This window comes from Buteo buteo, chromosome 26 (assembly GCF_964188355.1).
Source record: "Buteo buteo chromosome 26, bButBut1.hap1.1, whole genome shotgun sequence".
In the NCBI taxonomy this organism is placed as follows: Eukaryota; Metazoa; Chordata; class Aves; order Accipitriformes; family Accipitridae; genus Buteo; species Buteo buteo.
Window position 1 is genome coordinate 16,552,273 of NC_134196.1, and position 16,681 is coordinate 16,568,953.

Here is a 16,681-nt window from a genome sequence, read left to right on the forward strand (position 1 = left end):
AGAATACTTAGGTGCAGCAAAAAAAGTGGAGACAGAGAAGATCCTGGGTCTTTTACTGCTTGTTTACATTTATGTATTTTTGTGTGGTCTTCCGTAAACGGTCTTTACTTCCAAATCCTTCTGCAACCTCTCTGTGCTCTCGGGGAGATAAAACTGCATCAGGCGCTCACAGAGCCAGAGCTCTGGCCTTATAAGAACAGTGCCCACGAGTGCCTTCAGCAGAGCAGGGCAGGGAGAGCAACTCGAGTCCTCTGGTCTTGGGGCAGCCGGGCTTTCCAACACCTCCACATGAGAAATAAGAGACAAACTGTGCCCAGAACACGGACCCAAGCTCAAGGAAAACAAGCCCGTGGAGCCCGCACAGACGAAGAGGAGACGTTAAAAAGCTGATGCTCACCCTGCAGAGTCCAAGCACAGAGGCCTGGTGACACCTACTGAGGCGGCATTCGCCATGGCTGCAATATCTTGTATCGCTGCTCTCTGCTCCCTGGGAAATCCCACACCCTGCCTTCACTGCCAAGGGTACCTAACAGAAGAGCTGCTTCAAAAGAGAAAGTCAATAACTGTTTGTAGTTTAATCCACCAAGCAAATCAAAGTTCTGCAGAGAGCACTCTCCCCTCAACAGCAAAGTGAGACATTTGACATTCTGCTTCACACCCTAGTTTTGGTGACTTTACTAAAAGAAAGGGGGTAACGGCAGACAGTGCATGAAGCTATCCCCCCACGTAAAACTGTTTGGTCGAGATCCAAGAAGCAACTTAGCACAGAGTTCATTCAAGCAATATTTAAAGCAAGTAACCTCAAACTCAGAGACTAAAATCATCATAGAAGCAAGATGACTCAAGTATACAAGACGTAGGAATTGGCTATATAAAGGCTTCCTGCTAGATATAGTTCCAAAGATAAAATCTAATGTGGAAAAAAAGCGCAACGTAATACCTCACGTTTCAAACCCAAATCATGTTGTAACTGGGATAAAAGGAAACATGCTATTTCATACGTACTCTGATTAATATATATTGTAAAATTTCTATCATTATAAGCAATTATAATCATTGCATTAAGCAAGCCATATAGAAGATAACATTGGCCTAAATACAAAATTGCCATAATATCACGTTTCCTGCTTAAAACAGTCTTTTTCATCTTAACAAAAAAATTTACTTTGAATGACCTTTTCAGGCAATGGACATTTCAGCTAGTTTCAGGACAACAGCCTATTCTTAATTTACTATTGTTTAACTTTAAGGAACACCCAGGAATAGTTAACTGAATAAAAACCAGTCTGGTATTAGGTTCTCTCTTTTTTCCCCAACTGTTCCCCTGTTTGCTGTCCTGTGGTTTTTGTCTTGTTAGATACACATTAACCTGTTAGACTGACCTTCACTTCCCTCCCAATCCCTACAACACATTAAAATTCTTTAAAAAGACAACTTGAGAGAGACTGCCTTTTGGTAAACCTCCTAAAGCAAGCTCTACAGACTGGTCTGGCATGCATTGTGTACATGCATCTGTCACGAAAATTTGATGACAAATCATCCGTTTCCTGACAGATAGGCTGCACTGACTTCAAATTCCCATGAAATGTCTTTGTCGACCAGGAAGAAAAACATTCTCCTTTAAAGCAGTGATCATTCTCAAACTTCACTTCAATCCTCCATTTCCTTTAGTCTGTATTATCATTTATTTGTACTATAATTGTTCTGGATCAATTAAAGCCTGTCACAAGAAAATCTTCCTGATCATCTTTTGGGAAAATGTAAAGAGACAGGAACTAATGAAAGGAATGAAAGCAAATGTTTCACAGTAATAATGCTGTTTTCAGAGGGTGAGAAATGAAGATCCTTTTTAAGACTGACCTACCCCAGTTTGTTTAAAACTAAACTGAACTTGAACTGATAAACTACTCTTTTGAGATTAACCTGAATAGTGTACATTCAGCAAAACACTGTAAATCTAAACATACCTGAATTGGAGTCAAACTTTGTTTCTGACCTGCAAAGGAAAATAAAAAGATCGTAAGTTACAAGAACTGCTTTATGCCATCAAAGCCATTTGTCAGACTGATTCCCCCTCAGCAAATACCGTCTTTAACAAGACTGTCTACCTCTGTATGTTAATATTTAACGCGTTCAAATGCATTTGAACCCAAATAATAACTATTATCTTTAGTATTTGGGTGTTTTTTACAATGTGGAGTTACAAAGAAGATATTTTAAAGGACAAATCACAAAATGAATGCAGAAAATAGAATATAAATTTAAAACAGGATTAAATTATATGCTGTGAATCATGGTACACAGTTGTTCCTATGAAATCAATATTGTTTTCATTCATTTTCATTTTTGAAAAGTCATTAAGAGGATTTAATTTATTCATGAATGTTTCCAATCTATTTTTGAAGCAGATACCGTTTCATTAATGTCATATGTATTGTATCCAATGATCTGTACTTAATTGTACAACATCGTAGGAGGGTTTTGTTTGCGTGTGTCTTCAATTTACTCACTCTGCACGTAGGAATAAGTGGTTTGATTTTCTTAAAAGTGGAAAGCGGGGGGTGGGAGAGAGGGATAGAGGAAGGGAGCCAGACCCAAATTTTAACTTGTTTTAAAGTCTTTGCAAAAAGACAATGATGTGTGCATTATGCACCATTAGCTTTGGTCGTGCACTGCAGATTTTTCTCTTTCTAACAAGTAGTGTTTTCTTCTAAGGGCTTAGCATTTAGCAAATGAACCCTATAACCTGTATATTTAATAAAAGGAAGAAAAAATTAGCCCTTGTGGGAACATCATGTTTCAGATATAGGTTAATAATGCTTGTAAATGTAGAAGCCTTTGAAGATCTCAATTCAACTGTGGGAAAACTTAAGTTGGGTAATTACTCTCAAGATGCTGCTGATGTGCTGTCAAGCAGAATTAACCCTATGACTAGGCCTATCTACACAATCTCCTGTAAGACAGCATTGTCTATATCGAGCTCTCAAACCAATTAACGGGCATGTTCCAATCAGATTTATATTGCCCACTAACAATCAGTTGTACACATGGTCATGGCTGTCACAGCAGGACACAAGGTCTGACCAGCAGGAGACCTGTTAAAGGATGTTACGTTGGCAGCAAAATGCATTTCCCCAGAAATTCTAAGGAGGAAGTACAATGTTGGATCCTTTTACATTGCATCAAGGAGGGGATGTATTTTGGGAAGTTACAGTCCTTCTTTTTTCAAAAATAAATGACCAAAGCTCAAGAACTAATTGCAGATTTATTTTCTTCTTTTATTTTATGAGCTTGTACATACAGGTACGTGTAGATGTATTTCACACGTACTCTATATATTTTATATAATTGGCATTGTAATCCCATATCAAAGATCTCTGCTACAGCAAACAAATATCACATCAATCACAATTTAAACTATGAACAAGTTCACACTATTCATTACAGTTAAAGCCATCAGAAAGGAAACAAATCCCTTCACCCTTCCTGCTCACTCTCCACCTTCCCCCAGTGCTCACAATCTTTTATGTCTTAAATATAACCTTCAGGTGGAGAAAAGATGGAAGGGAAAAAACATAACTTATCTTCATAATTGGTACTTATAAAGTACCACCAAAAGCACTGAACGAAGAAAGTAGGTTGCTGATGTGCCTTCACGAATACCACCACCAATAACTGCCCAGGGCACCAGCCCATACTCCTGTTTGGCAGTGGATTTCAGTTGGTATTTACCCCCAGCAGGATAAAGTCCCCACCTTGCAAAAAGTGCCTGCTGGTAACTGACGGGAATTCCACTGAGTTCCAGGTAAAGCTACTTACTCAGTACTTTATATACAATATTCTCCTCAAGCTACAGTATATCTGTCTAGACTGTTCTCTCTTGCTCATCATTGTATCAGCAACACCTCACTACCTACATAGTTGAAGATGACATACAAATCTTTCTTACCCTCAGTGTCTGTTTATCTGCACAATCAACTTCTCTCTGCCTAAATTCTAGATACTTGGTATTAGTTGGTCAAACAGAGACCCTGGTTCTCAGTGTGCGTGGCTTGGCATGGACGTATGCACTGCAACTTGAGGCATCAACAAACTGGCCCAGGGGCCAAGATGGCAGAGAGTACATGGGGAGGAGGGTCACAAGGGTCACTGGGCACTGTAATGAATACCAAAGCTCCAAACGGTCATAAATTACTGGACAACAAATCCGAAAACTGATACGGGGTGATAAATGAATACAACTTTGTCTGGCAACAGCAGAATAGCTATGAAAGAAAACACGACATGGGAGGTAGCCCTAGGAGCCATCAAGAAGAGGAAGGTCACCTATGTTATGGCCACCATGTCACCTTGGGAAAACAATGCAAAATTTAGGACACAGTATTACAGAAATTGTTAGAGAAGGGCACATAAAAAAGGGAGGAAAATAATGAAGTGTCTTTGGCATTGCAAATAAGCATCAAGTAGCAGATGTGAGAGAAGCACTCTGCAAGAACACAAAGTCATCTTGACTACTTGAAGGAATGACGAAGTTTCCAGCAATTTCAATTGAACCAGCACTTTTCCCCCTAGATCTTCCAGTATTTACATCTTTTTCTTGACAGCACACTAGACAAAGGTATCAGAAACTAGTTACACACAGGTGTTAAAAATATACAACTAAGAAATGGCCAATAAATAGGATAAAATTAAATGCTGAAAGTACGTTCCAAAGGGATGTTCTGCTACACACAAAAATATTCACTCTGACTCCTTTATGCCTGTAAAACTACATTTACTAGAAGGAAAAACTTCTCTGTACACTCTTTGTTAACATTGTTTATAGTCTGATATCCAACCTAAGCATCCTACCAACAAGATGCACCTTACAGAGCCAGGCACTGACTTCACAAACTATCTTTTATCATTTATCACACCAAGACTGGAAGAAAACCCACAACAAACAGAGAGTAGCTTTGTGCATATTTTCTCTACTTTTGCCCCATAGGAGTACTCTGAAAGTCAGGGAATCATTCATAAATATCTTTGGGAAGGAGTTTATATGCATAAAGAGGGCAAGAAGGTATTTATAAAGTGCTTTCCAATTCCAACTGTGATATAAGTCAAATACACACAACACATGGCAATACAAATGCCAAGTAGCTCAGCTACCAACACACGATATGCAAAGAAATAGTGAGCTACTGGAAAGGTTTAGCTAAGGACAAGGTGCCGCAACACTTTTAAAGATCCCAGAAATAACTAAATCAAACACAAACAATAAAATATATGATGGTCACTTTATCAGTACTGCAAAGAGGGGCAGTTTGACCTGTTCCTTTTAAAAGGCACCATAAACCAGATGCTCAGACTGCCAGTTACTGAGAAACAGAGTAATGATATCACCATGTGTTCCTATAGTGTGAATTTTAAACTACTGCCTTCCAAAGTATGACTGAACTGCAGTTGTTCAGTGCCACATACTACAGCGTGACCAGACACACTGCAGCTGAAGCTAACACAGATCTGCTATTTGACAGTGAAGTGGACTTTTGCAAAAGAGAGGGGAAAGAGGACTTACTGCAGAACCTCTACTGTTACATTACAATTGTCTTTTTCCTTCACCCTTCTTGATGGAGTCTCTAACAGGTTTATTCAGGTTTTGTTGAAGCCCAACATTGGGAACAGCCTTTGAAAGTCCCACAGCTCTCTCAGAAAGCACCTGATGAAAGCTCTGCAGTTCTAATCCTTTCGTTGTAACATTGAAGGAGTCACTGACTCCTCTTGGCTTTCTTACACCTTTGCATTAGCAGTTTATACCAGGTTGTTCCTTTGCAAGGTTTTGCTTCAAGGATGCTAAACAACACTGGCAGGTGCAGACACTCAAAATACTACTCCCCTCTGAAAAGGACTTTGATTGAATAAAGATCTGTTACAGTTGTAAAGATGATAGGTGCAGCTTTGGTACATCTTAATTTTCAAAAAACTTTATTCCATATTGGCATGGGCAGTTTGCTGAAGAGACAACGATCTAACAAGTCTAACGATCAAAAACGAGTTTGCTCCTGATGCAATCCAAGCCAACCCACGTGCTGGCTCAGGTGACTGAGCAGAATAAAATCATTCCCCTCTCTTTCCCATTTGCCCCCAGTAATACAGTAAGTACCAAGTCGGAATATCAGCGTTCTTGGCTACGGCATTGCTAGCAAGCTAATGAAGGCCAGGACAGAAACGCTCATTTGTGAACCTGTCCCTGAACACTGTGTTGGCCCGTATCATGCTCACACAAACCAGCGCTCTCCTAGACAGGACCTGGGCAAGCTGCAGGGGAGGCTCAGCCCAGCGACCATTCCCCACAAGCAGGATGAACCAGGCCACTCTGTTTCAGAGGAGAGGAATTCAGGCTAGAAAACACAAGCCATGTCTTGTCACTTGCCTTTAGGGCCAGAGAAGAGGCTTTTGTCCATTTTATTTACAAGTATGGACACAGCTGTTCTGAAAACGCAAACCACTACTTGGAAGTGGTCACTGATCTTACTCATGAGCCCAAGCTCCAAATAACAAGGCAAGCTTCCAGAAAGAAAAACGCAGCGGTATTCCAATGTAAAAATTAATACCTGATGTAACTATCTAGGAATTTGAGACCTGCAGCATGAAAGAATTTGGGAAGCCCCCAAGTGTTAAGAACCAAGTAGTTCCTCAGGCAGCAGAAGGAGCAAAGCTGGGCTTGCTGCTGCGCTGTGGCCAGGGGACAGATCCTGTGGTGTCTAAGGTGGCAAAACTACTCGCAGGTACTTCCCAGAGCTGGACGTTCATAATGCCTCTCTCTCTTCCACCCTCGTGTGGATTCTCTGTTATACTACAATAATATATATATTATTTACAATAATATTATCTGGTATAATCTAATAATATAGTTGAACTCTTGTTCAGGTCTCCCATCAGAGAGGGCTTGAATGCGATCTCTCTCCCAACTGCATGAAAGTTTTAAGAACTTAATATCTTTGAGGTTTAATAGCTACTCCCCTGCCAAATTTGGCGGAAATTGGCAAGTAGATTAAATGATACAGTTTTATTATTAGGAAAGGATTGACATAGACAGCACGATGCTGTAAGCCTTACTTCCTTAGGAAGCCTAGTTAAAGACATTATTTTTAATCTCGCTTTCCTCGACTACAGAAAAAAGATTGATTCACTGTTGATGGATGCTGTGGCAATCTCTATTCTGCATATTGATGAAAAACCAAATTCAAGAAGAGCATTTTAACATCATGTTAGTCAGCGAGTGTTCTCTGGGTGAGTTCTGTCCAGTTTATTTTAATGTGAGAGTTATAAACAGATAAATATAGAAATCTACAGCTTCTGTAGTCACAATCCATAACAATCCACCCTCCCCGATTTTTATGTCAGGTATATACATACACATTCTAAAGCATAAGGTAGGTTAATTCCAGGCGAAAATTAGTTCTTCCAAGCAGGGTGACTGATGAACAGTCAATACAAAGCAGGGTGAATTTCAAACAGGGGAAATTACATATCAGACTTAAAAGTTTACAGAGAATCCATTGAAATTTTACAGTGAAAATATCAATTAAATTCTTAAAATCAGTGGAAGTTATCTATACAAATCTCTAGGATTATGGAAATCTTTGAATTTATTTCCTTTTATTTCTAAGTACCTTCAACAAGGATTTGCAATTCAGCAGTGCTCAGCAATAAGTAAATCATAGAAGTTTCACAGGCTTGTCTCAATGAAACATTGAAATATTTGAAATGTTACATTTCAAGTTCCCTTTGCCTTGTTTTTTGAATCCTAACACGTTTCTCCTAGGAAATCTACATCAGTATTTGCCTTTTGGAAAAGATGCTTGTTGAAATGTCCTCTGCCTAGCAAACTGTGAGATCCCACATATTCCTTTACTTGTTTTCACTGCTGGAGATGGTATTACCAGGAGTACACAAGCAAAAGGAAATCTCAGGTTTGCTGCTGTATTGGCTTGTAGCTGGCAGTCTCATCTGACTTGCTTCTTGAGCAGCCAGTGACCTTGGCCTGCAGTAATTCAGACAGTGCCTTACTACATTTGTGGGCAGCAACCAGCTCAGTACAACAGACCTGATCTACAGAAAAAACAAGACCAGGTGGCTTGTGAATCAAGGGAAAAAATGAGATTTAGTGGTTTTTGTTTTCCAAACTTGTTCTTGCTCTCCTAATCCTTAACATAAAAAACTTTCCAGACTTCATTGCTTACATGAGGGTAGTGAAATGAACATTCAGCACCGGCCAAGAAGCTGCCATTTAGAGGATATTAAAAACTACCCATGAGTCGATTAGGGGTGCAGAATCATTTGCTTTAATGACTGCGGCTCCTCTACACCACACTTGCCAAGCATCCAGTGGAAGGAGCCTTTCCCCGAGAGCCTCCCAGCAGCTCCACCCAAGGGCAGAATCATACTGTTTTTGCTCCAAGGGGCTCGAGGACCAGGACGACAAAGTCCTGTTCCAAACCACCACAGAAATTAGTAATTGCCAGGTCAAGTTCCAGCGACAGCCCCATGCTACAGTTGTGATAAGCTATACACAGCTTAGCACATTTTCAGCATTCAGGTAAGATTAGATGTGGATTCGGCATTCAGGAACGTTCAGATGTGCGGATGCCACGGGCTGTATTCAGAAAGCAACTTTACTGCAGGCACTGCAGTATTCGTATTGATGGTCATCCTCAGAGGTGCGTTAAACCTCCAGATTCTAGAGAAGATGAGCACTCTGCCATCTTGATTTTTGGTGAGATGATTAGGAGTGCATAACACTCTGTCATCCAGCAGTGACACGGCAGACTCAAAACGACAGCTGGTTTCAACCCAAAAATGATGAAGCAAGAAGAAACCAATGCTCAGTGATAACAACTTTACTCATTTTTAACTCCATCAGCCTTTTCCAGGAGACAGTCACAAAAAATTGCAGAAACTCTTGCAAGTTTTAAGATCCTCAAGCTTCTTGGAGCTACACAAGACCTAGTAAAAATGTGGGTTTGGATGAGAACTGTTTGGTAGTACTGCATGTTGACTGACTGAGCCAGCCATGTGCCCAGGTGGCCAAGAAGGCCAACAGCATCCTGGCTTGTATCAGAAATCATGTGGCCAGCAAGACTAGGGCAGCGATCGTCCCCCTGTACTGGGCACTGGTGAGGCCGCACCTCAAATACTGTGTTCAGTTTTGGGCCCCTCAGCACAAGACAGACATTGAGGTGCTGGAGCGTGTCCAGAGAAGGGCAACCAAGCTGGTGAAGGGCCTGGAGCACAAGGCTTATGAGGAGCGGCTGAGGGAGCTGGGGCGGTTTAGTCTGGAGAAAAGGAGGCTGAGGGGAGACCTTATCGCTCTCTACAACTGCCTGAAAGGAGGGTGCAGTGAGGTGGGGTCAGTCTCTTCTCCCAAGATAGTGATAGGACAAGAGGAAATGGCCTCAAGTTGTGCCAGGGGAGGTTTAGATTGGATATTAGGAAAAATTTCTTCACCAAAAGGGTTGTCAGGCATTGGAACAGGCTGCCCAGGGAAGTGGTGGAGTCACCATCCCTAGAGGTGTTTAAAAAACCTGTAAAAATTTCTTCACCAAAAGGGTTGTCAGGCATTGGAACAGGCTGCCCAGGGAAGTGGTGGAGTCACCATCCCTAGAGGTGTTTAAAAAACCTGTAGATGTGGTGCTTAGGGACGTGGTTTAGTGGTGGACTTAGCACTGCTAGGTTAATGGTTGGACTCAAGGAACTTAAAGGTCTTTTCCAACCTAAACAATAGTATGATTCCTACACTGTTGAGAGCCCACTTACTGCAAACAAATGTTATTAAACAGAAGCTGCTAGTTTTGACAAAGTTTTGTGAGGACACTAAGAGTCAGTCAGGGCTGATGAAGTTGCTCAAGTAGTTCTGTTAGATCTTATTAGAGATGCTACAGCAGTTACTTCATATGGGCTCTCCTAGCCAGATAGCCGGTGCTGGTTTGTCATTTGGCCTGCTCAAAGGATATAAAGATTAAGAAAGCTTAAAGACCATTAATTAAGCACTCAGCACTGGGAAAAGGAAATTCCTTGTATAGTCTAGCCTGGTGACTGAAATTCTTCCTTGTGTTGTGAAGACAAGAGTGGTACAATGCTAACAGCACTGCGATATTGCCCAGCCACACTTTGCTTTTCTCACAATTTGCTTTTGGATGTCTGAGAGATGTTGAGAAGACCTAACACAGTTCAACGAAAATCAAATGAAAACATGACATGAATACGGGTGTTGCTATTTCTCCTAGCGCATGTTCAGAACAGCCAACACCATTACCAAGAATTCCTTCCAGGAAGCAATAAAGGCAGCAGTGGGTGATTTATGAAGACTTGGCAATTCATTCCTTGGCCCTAAAAATTGGAAACTGACACAACAATAATATTTCTTTTTTAAAAGGAAATCATTCTCCCAGGCTTCCCAGTTCCCATCTATACCACATCTTTCTCACACAGTCCTGCATATGGTAAAGGACATGACCGTGGTTTATTAAATATGGAATAGCTCCTCCCCTATGGCAATAGCGCCAGTTGTGGATTTCACTCAGGTCCATTCTAAGCTCCTCTTGCCATGGCTGTGGACAGAATGGTATTTTTGCATAATGTACAAAAAATGCCTTGAAAAATTAAAGTAGGTGCAATTCTGCAAATACGCTTGGCCCTTAGAAGATGCTGAGGATTCAAGTGGCACAGGTGGCTCTGGGAACTGATACAGAAATACACAACCTTGCTGCAGAGGCTGTCCAGCCATGATAAACGTGGCTCACATAAAATTAACACAAGCAGGTGTAGTTGATAAGCATGAGGGTTTTTTCTTTGGCTGATCAGTTTTCTATCAGATCAATGTACTGCATCGAGACATGCTCCAGCCACAACAGGTGAGGTCCAGTGAAGGGGAAGCCACGAAAAAGCACCCTAGAGAAAGGTGGGGGGAGCAGGGCTGCTTCTTTTAGCATAAGCCTGCAGCTAGATTGGAGTTAAGTGTAACGCAAAACCACATAAGGGCTGGTTTGCAGAAAAGGTGGTCCTTCAGATTGTCTCTCTCATTTTTTGCTTTCTTTAGGCAGCTGTACTGGGATGTAGGAGACTGTCTGGCGTGAAAGTTCAGAGATGGAATAATTAGATTCAACGGCATGATTGTGGATTTTATGTGTGAGGCACCTTTGATTGTGGAAAAAGTTAAAGCATGTTCTTCATAAAGCTTGGGAGGTTTCTCATAACACTAGTACAAGTAGGTAGATGAAGAGATGTTAAATTCCTAATTGTTTCTTTTATCTTTCCTGTGACAGAGACAAGAGTTCTGTTTTAAAGACGTACCAAAACCCAGGTCTTTCATCTGGAGTGTAAAATTCATGTGTGCCCTGACCTCGTGTGTCACATGGTAACGAAACAACATAAATCAGAAATGTTAAAAGTTGAAGTTTGTTAATATTACTGCTGAAGCTCCAGTCTCCTTCCCGGTTAAACTGACAGGTCCATAGTCCAAATATATATATTTACAGATTACAACAACACAAAGAAAAAAAATTAATGGACACCCAATGAGAAACAAATGGAAATGCAAGTTTCAGATGACTATCTGGAAATTAAAAAAAAAACCCACAAACGAACACCAGCCCCCCACACCCCTCCAAACAACTTGCATTTTAAATGGGGCAATGGACTTCCACTGTATTGTACTACCAACTTACTCCTAAGAAAATACTTTGGTGATTTACACTCTGTGGGAAAAATTTAGCAAATAGCATACATTTTGCATTCTCTTATCTATGTTTCCTTCCCACTTTTTTAGCTGTCTGGGCTGAAGCAGTCACCAAGATACAGAAATGTATCTTCCCTAGTTGAGGAAGACATTATATACTGACATTTTGGGGTCAGTAAACAAAAGAAGATGGACCCCTATCAGCCTCCCCATTTGTTCCCACCCTTGTGAGCCACTTCTGAACAACTGGCTGAATTTGATGTAGACCAGAGGTGGCAAGAGCTCACAAAGCAACACAAAGACTTTGGGGAGATTGGGCTAAGGCCAGTCCAGCCTTGAGACACAATCAGCAAGGTGTTTTTTTCAGGTGCCCGTTGGTCTGGGATTTATTAAAAATAAAAAACAACTTCCCTCTTTCCCTCTCTCTCCTCCCATAAAATCCATGGGGAGTCTCAAAGAGAATCTGAAAACAGGGACATTTCCATATAGCTCATTTCACATAGAGAAATCCAACTCATTAATTCAAAAAAAGTCAAGACTACGCCAAAGCATACTGCACACTTGAGATAATCACAGGTAAGTCTCATATTGCAGTTTTTTCCCATATTAAATGGATTGTGAAAGTAACTGGAAACTTGTTCACATTCATTTATGTGAACTACTGCTGTCCAAATCTCACCCCACAAAAAACCCTACTCTTTCTCCAGCAGACGATAGAAAGGAAGCCAGTCCTGAAGGCAGAAGGTGAAATCCTGGCTCCATTGTATTCATTTGCCAAATCTGAATCGACTTCAACAGGGCCAGGATTTCTCCCATAAAGATTTAGCTACAGTAAGCAGGGGAATGTCTAAATGGCAGAGTAGAAAACCAGGTTATGGACACTTTAGATCCCCACTTTGTACCCCCAAACTAAGCACCACAGTAACACATGACATGAGAATATTGCCTTGGCTGAGTTCGTAACGATCAGTTTTCCAACTTAAAAGATTCATGTTATTACTGAAGTTTCTGCAGATAATCCTCCTAACAGAGGAATCAAACATAACAGAGATGAAGTGCTGCTTTCATCTTTACAGACAGTCTCTTGAGAACAACTATCACTGCCACATCTGGTGATTCTGGAGCTACATCAACTTTATTTTTCTTTGTAACTTATTACTGACCCAATTTTCTCTATTATTAGCGCTATCCTGACCATCCTGCTTCATGCTGCTGTAAAGGTACCTCTTCAAGGGAGAGGGACTGAGTCAGTGTGAACTGGGGGAAAAAACAAGCAAAAAAATGAAATTCTTCATCAGAATGAACACAGGCAGCCAGAAATAAGAAAAAAACCACATAAACAACAACTGAATCCATGCAGAACAATGCAGTGATTGAGAGAATTCAATCAGCACTGCTTCTAGCACCAAATTTAGGGCCGTAATTCCCACAGTACTTCTAAAGAGTATTTTTCATGCAAGACACAAAAGTTATTATTTCTTTCTTAATCCTTGCTTCAGTTCCTAAAGCAGCTCTCCATGTGTGCTAATTGGGATGGATGAAAATTCAGTAAGTAATGCAGTCTTCCTGGATCTTGTTTTCTTAACTGCTTGAATTCTAAAAAAGCACCTACTTTTTTTTGTCTCCATTATCAGCTACAATGCCGTAGCATGGATGCAGCATCGCCACCCAGGATCTGGATCTTAAAGCTACCCGTGAGCTATGCCAACAGCCAAAACTCAGTATCTATCAGCGCAGTGAAAGACTGTGTTACAATTACTTGGCATGGCTGCATATGAAAAAAAAAAGTTACTACTTTTTTTCTGTCAAATTACCTATTTTACCTGAATGTTATCTTACTATCTTATTTATTTACTAAGACTTTTTATCTTTACAATAAGGCTGATTTTACTATAGCATTATTATTTACATTGCTTCCCTCCTAATCCCCTATCAATTTGAATGACTTACATTATCTTATACAATTACGTAAGCACTGGAATATACACAAGATTACACAGGAACACAGCACATAAACTAAGAGACAGAAATCTCAAAACTGTATTTAGCATACTCACTTGAATAAAGGAGTCCCACAAACAACACATTTGTATATTCCTTGAGCTTTATGATGTGTGTACTCCCCCTCAAAGGCACTGGGAAAACAACAACACTACATTTTAAAAATAAATAAAGGAATTTGGGTTTTTTTTAATTATTAAATTAGCTAAGACTTTAGCAAAATGTTACAGGAGAGCCCCACGATTTAAAAGTTGGCAGTTGTTTTTTATTAAAGGCAGCAAATAAAGCAGGCACAGGAAAGGGGAATGTCCTCATTAGTGTGCCTCAGGTGTTATGTATCATGCAAGAGGAAGCCCGTTGTCCCACAGTTCAAAGGACAGAACAACAGCAGCCGCAAAGAGGGAGAGACCAGAACCTTCCCCGTTCGGCGAGCGAAGCCGCCGTTTTTGCGAACGCGGGCGTTCGGCGCATCGCTCGGCCTGACGCGCTCCTCCTCGGCCCGTCCCGGGGCGAGGTGGGCTCAGGCCGAGGTGCGAAGCGCCTGCTGCCCGGGGCTGGGGTGCCGGGCCGCGGCGGGGCAGGAGAGGCATTGCAGCTGAAAATGAAATAATTGGTCCACGATTTCAAGCTGTGCGCGCCTTATATTTTTAGTTGAAAAGCAATATTACAGCTTTAAGGGAATATTTTTCTAAGTTAACAATCTAAAAGGCTAGGAGGTCATTCATCTAATACGAATCAGCTGCGCTAGCCCAACAAAAAGCCTATGTGCTCGGCAGCTTGTTTTTATTATCCTTTCACCCTTTTTATGAGGTCCAATTTTTTTTTATAAACAGGATTTTTAAGAATGACCTAATCTCCGATTGTTTGTGTGCATTAAATCACGTTGTTGGTCCCATACACAAGAGCGAGGAGGGCCGGGGGGGAGGCAGGCCCCCCGGCTGAGGCCACCGCCCGGCCCCCGGCCCCTCCGGGGCTGCGGGAGGAAGAAGGGGGCCGCGGCGGAGGGGGGGCCGCGGCGAACACAGCCCCTGGTACGCGCCGTCAGGAAGAGGGCTGCCGATTAAGCGGGACCCCACGTGCAGCGGAGAGAGCCCTTTCAGGTCACGGATGAAAACAAGCAGTTACATCATTAGTACGTTCGGAGCAGAGGTAAAGCCAGGGCCTTATGCCAAGCTCAGTGGTATAAATTAGACAACAAAAAACGGCTAGGCCTTGGCAAGTTACCTTCATGCTGGAATCAGCTGAGAGAGAGACTTTATTCACTAAAAACAGTCTTGGAAGCAAGTCCTGGTTTTTTTTTTTCCTCCAGGACTTGGGGCTGGCTTCCAGTGACTAAAGCCATGTGAGGGCAGTTATTGAAAATTTTTGACATTCCAACCACAAATGAGCCAATAAATACCTTCTCCACATGTGCTTCAAAAAGAAATTGGAGTGGGGTGGAAAAGGACTAAATTATGCTACCTTCTTTCTGCAGCCAAAAGGTCTATACTTACAATGGCCACCTTCAAAACTCCAGCCTCCTGGCACGGGGCCATTTCCCTCGTGGTTCTGCTTACTGCGATGTCTTCCAAAAAAAGTGTACCTAAACTGCTATTACTTCCACACATTTTGTAGTAAACTAAAAACAGACTCTAAACATGAGCCCGGTGACTTTATAAGACATGCAGCGTTCATTAAAAGAAAAAGTCACACAAGACCCCTGGCCTCGGCCCCCGCGCTGCAGATGCTTGTCTTTGCAGTGGTGTTAATTTGTAGGGGTTAGTAAACAAGTGCAGAAATCCTGGGGCGGGGGGGGAGAACACAACCTGGTGGGGAAGGTGAGGAAGCACCAGTAAGAGGAGGGGGAGAAGAAAGATGCCTGTGTTTTGAGGACTGCGTTTCCTTCGTCCTGCCTTACCTTTCAGTCCCCTTCTCCTGAGTGACATGGTACTGCAAGGGTGTCAGCCGCTTCCTCAGCTCCTCCTGGGAAAAGACCACCTTACAGTCCTTTTTATCCCTACATGACCCTGCAAAGGGAGAGGATATGGGAGAAGGAGCCTTTTTAGCTTAAATCCTGAATAATTGCTTTGGCAGACGGCCACAGCATAGCTTCTGCATACACTTGTCAATGACCAGACCGGTCCCTAATGCACGAAGAATGGCTCAGCTGAACTGCAGCTGATTATTTCTTCAAATCCAAGTTTAAAAAAGAATTTTGCTCAAGAGCCAGGTGATTCCACTGGAGCAGTGACAATGTGCTACAGCCAAAGCCCTTTGGTGTGTTATACACTAAACTGTTGCGCACACAATCATTCACAAGAAAGTAACATTTTTCCCACCGTTAAAAAAAAAATCTGCAAAAAAACCCCAACTACAGCTGAAACGTTCTTTACAAGACATCTATATTGGAGACTTATGGTAATGGGCATATGATGTTCAGCCACAACATCCAACAATTTCATTACCCTTGAAAGTAGCTGAAAACCAATTCTGAATCTTTAGAGTTCCAATAAGGTTGATTTAACTTCTAGTTGCATCCTTGTCCTTTTACTTTATAACATTAACCATTGTATTTTTTCACTGTTGAAGCACTAGAATAGGAGCCCTGAGGAGCAAGTAATTTCTTTATGAACAAAGCTGTACAAGGTTCAACGATAAGCTTGTCGTAAAAATTAGGGTTGCTATTGAAATTACCCTCCTTTGAAAATCTCATCTTATGCTTTGCTTCATTCACACAGAAAATCCAAGGAGTACATAAGGATTACTGAAAAAAAACATTTGTGTAGTGCAAAAATTCACATCACGAAAAAAAATAACAGTAAGGTTGCTTTTGAGAATGAAAACTCCCAAAGTAGTAACAGAAATTGCCAAATATTCAAATAACTTTGATAATCACTTGCAAAAATTAGCTGACAAAATACAGCATGGAAAAAGCACTCTAATTATGACAGTAATTAAAATATGGTACAATTAGAAATA

The 16,681-nt window shown here is 41.4% G+C and overlaps 1 protein-coding gene across 2 annotated transcripts in view; it reads right to left on the bottom strand.

Moving 5' to 3' along the window:
- Nucleotides 1-16,681, bottom strand: part of MSRB3 (methionine sulfoxide reductase B3) — an 87,181-nt gene that overhangs the window by 38,265 nt on the left and 32,235 nt on the right. For both annotated transcript variants that reach the window (XM_075057786.1, XM_075057787.1), the window contains exons 3-5: nucleotides 15,621-15,729; nucleotides 13,780-13,857; nucleotides 1,968-1,996 (exon numbers count right to left, since the gene is read on the bottom strand). In XM_075057786.1, coding sequence (XP_074913887.1) covers nucleotides 1,968-1,996; nucleotides 13,780-13,857; nucleotides 15,621-15,729 — 216 coding nt within the window. The remainder of the gene's footprint in view (nucleotides 1-1,967; nucleotides 1,997-13,779; nucleotides 13,858-15,620; nucleotides 15,730-16,681) is intronic.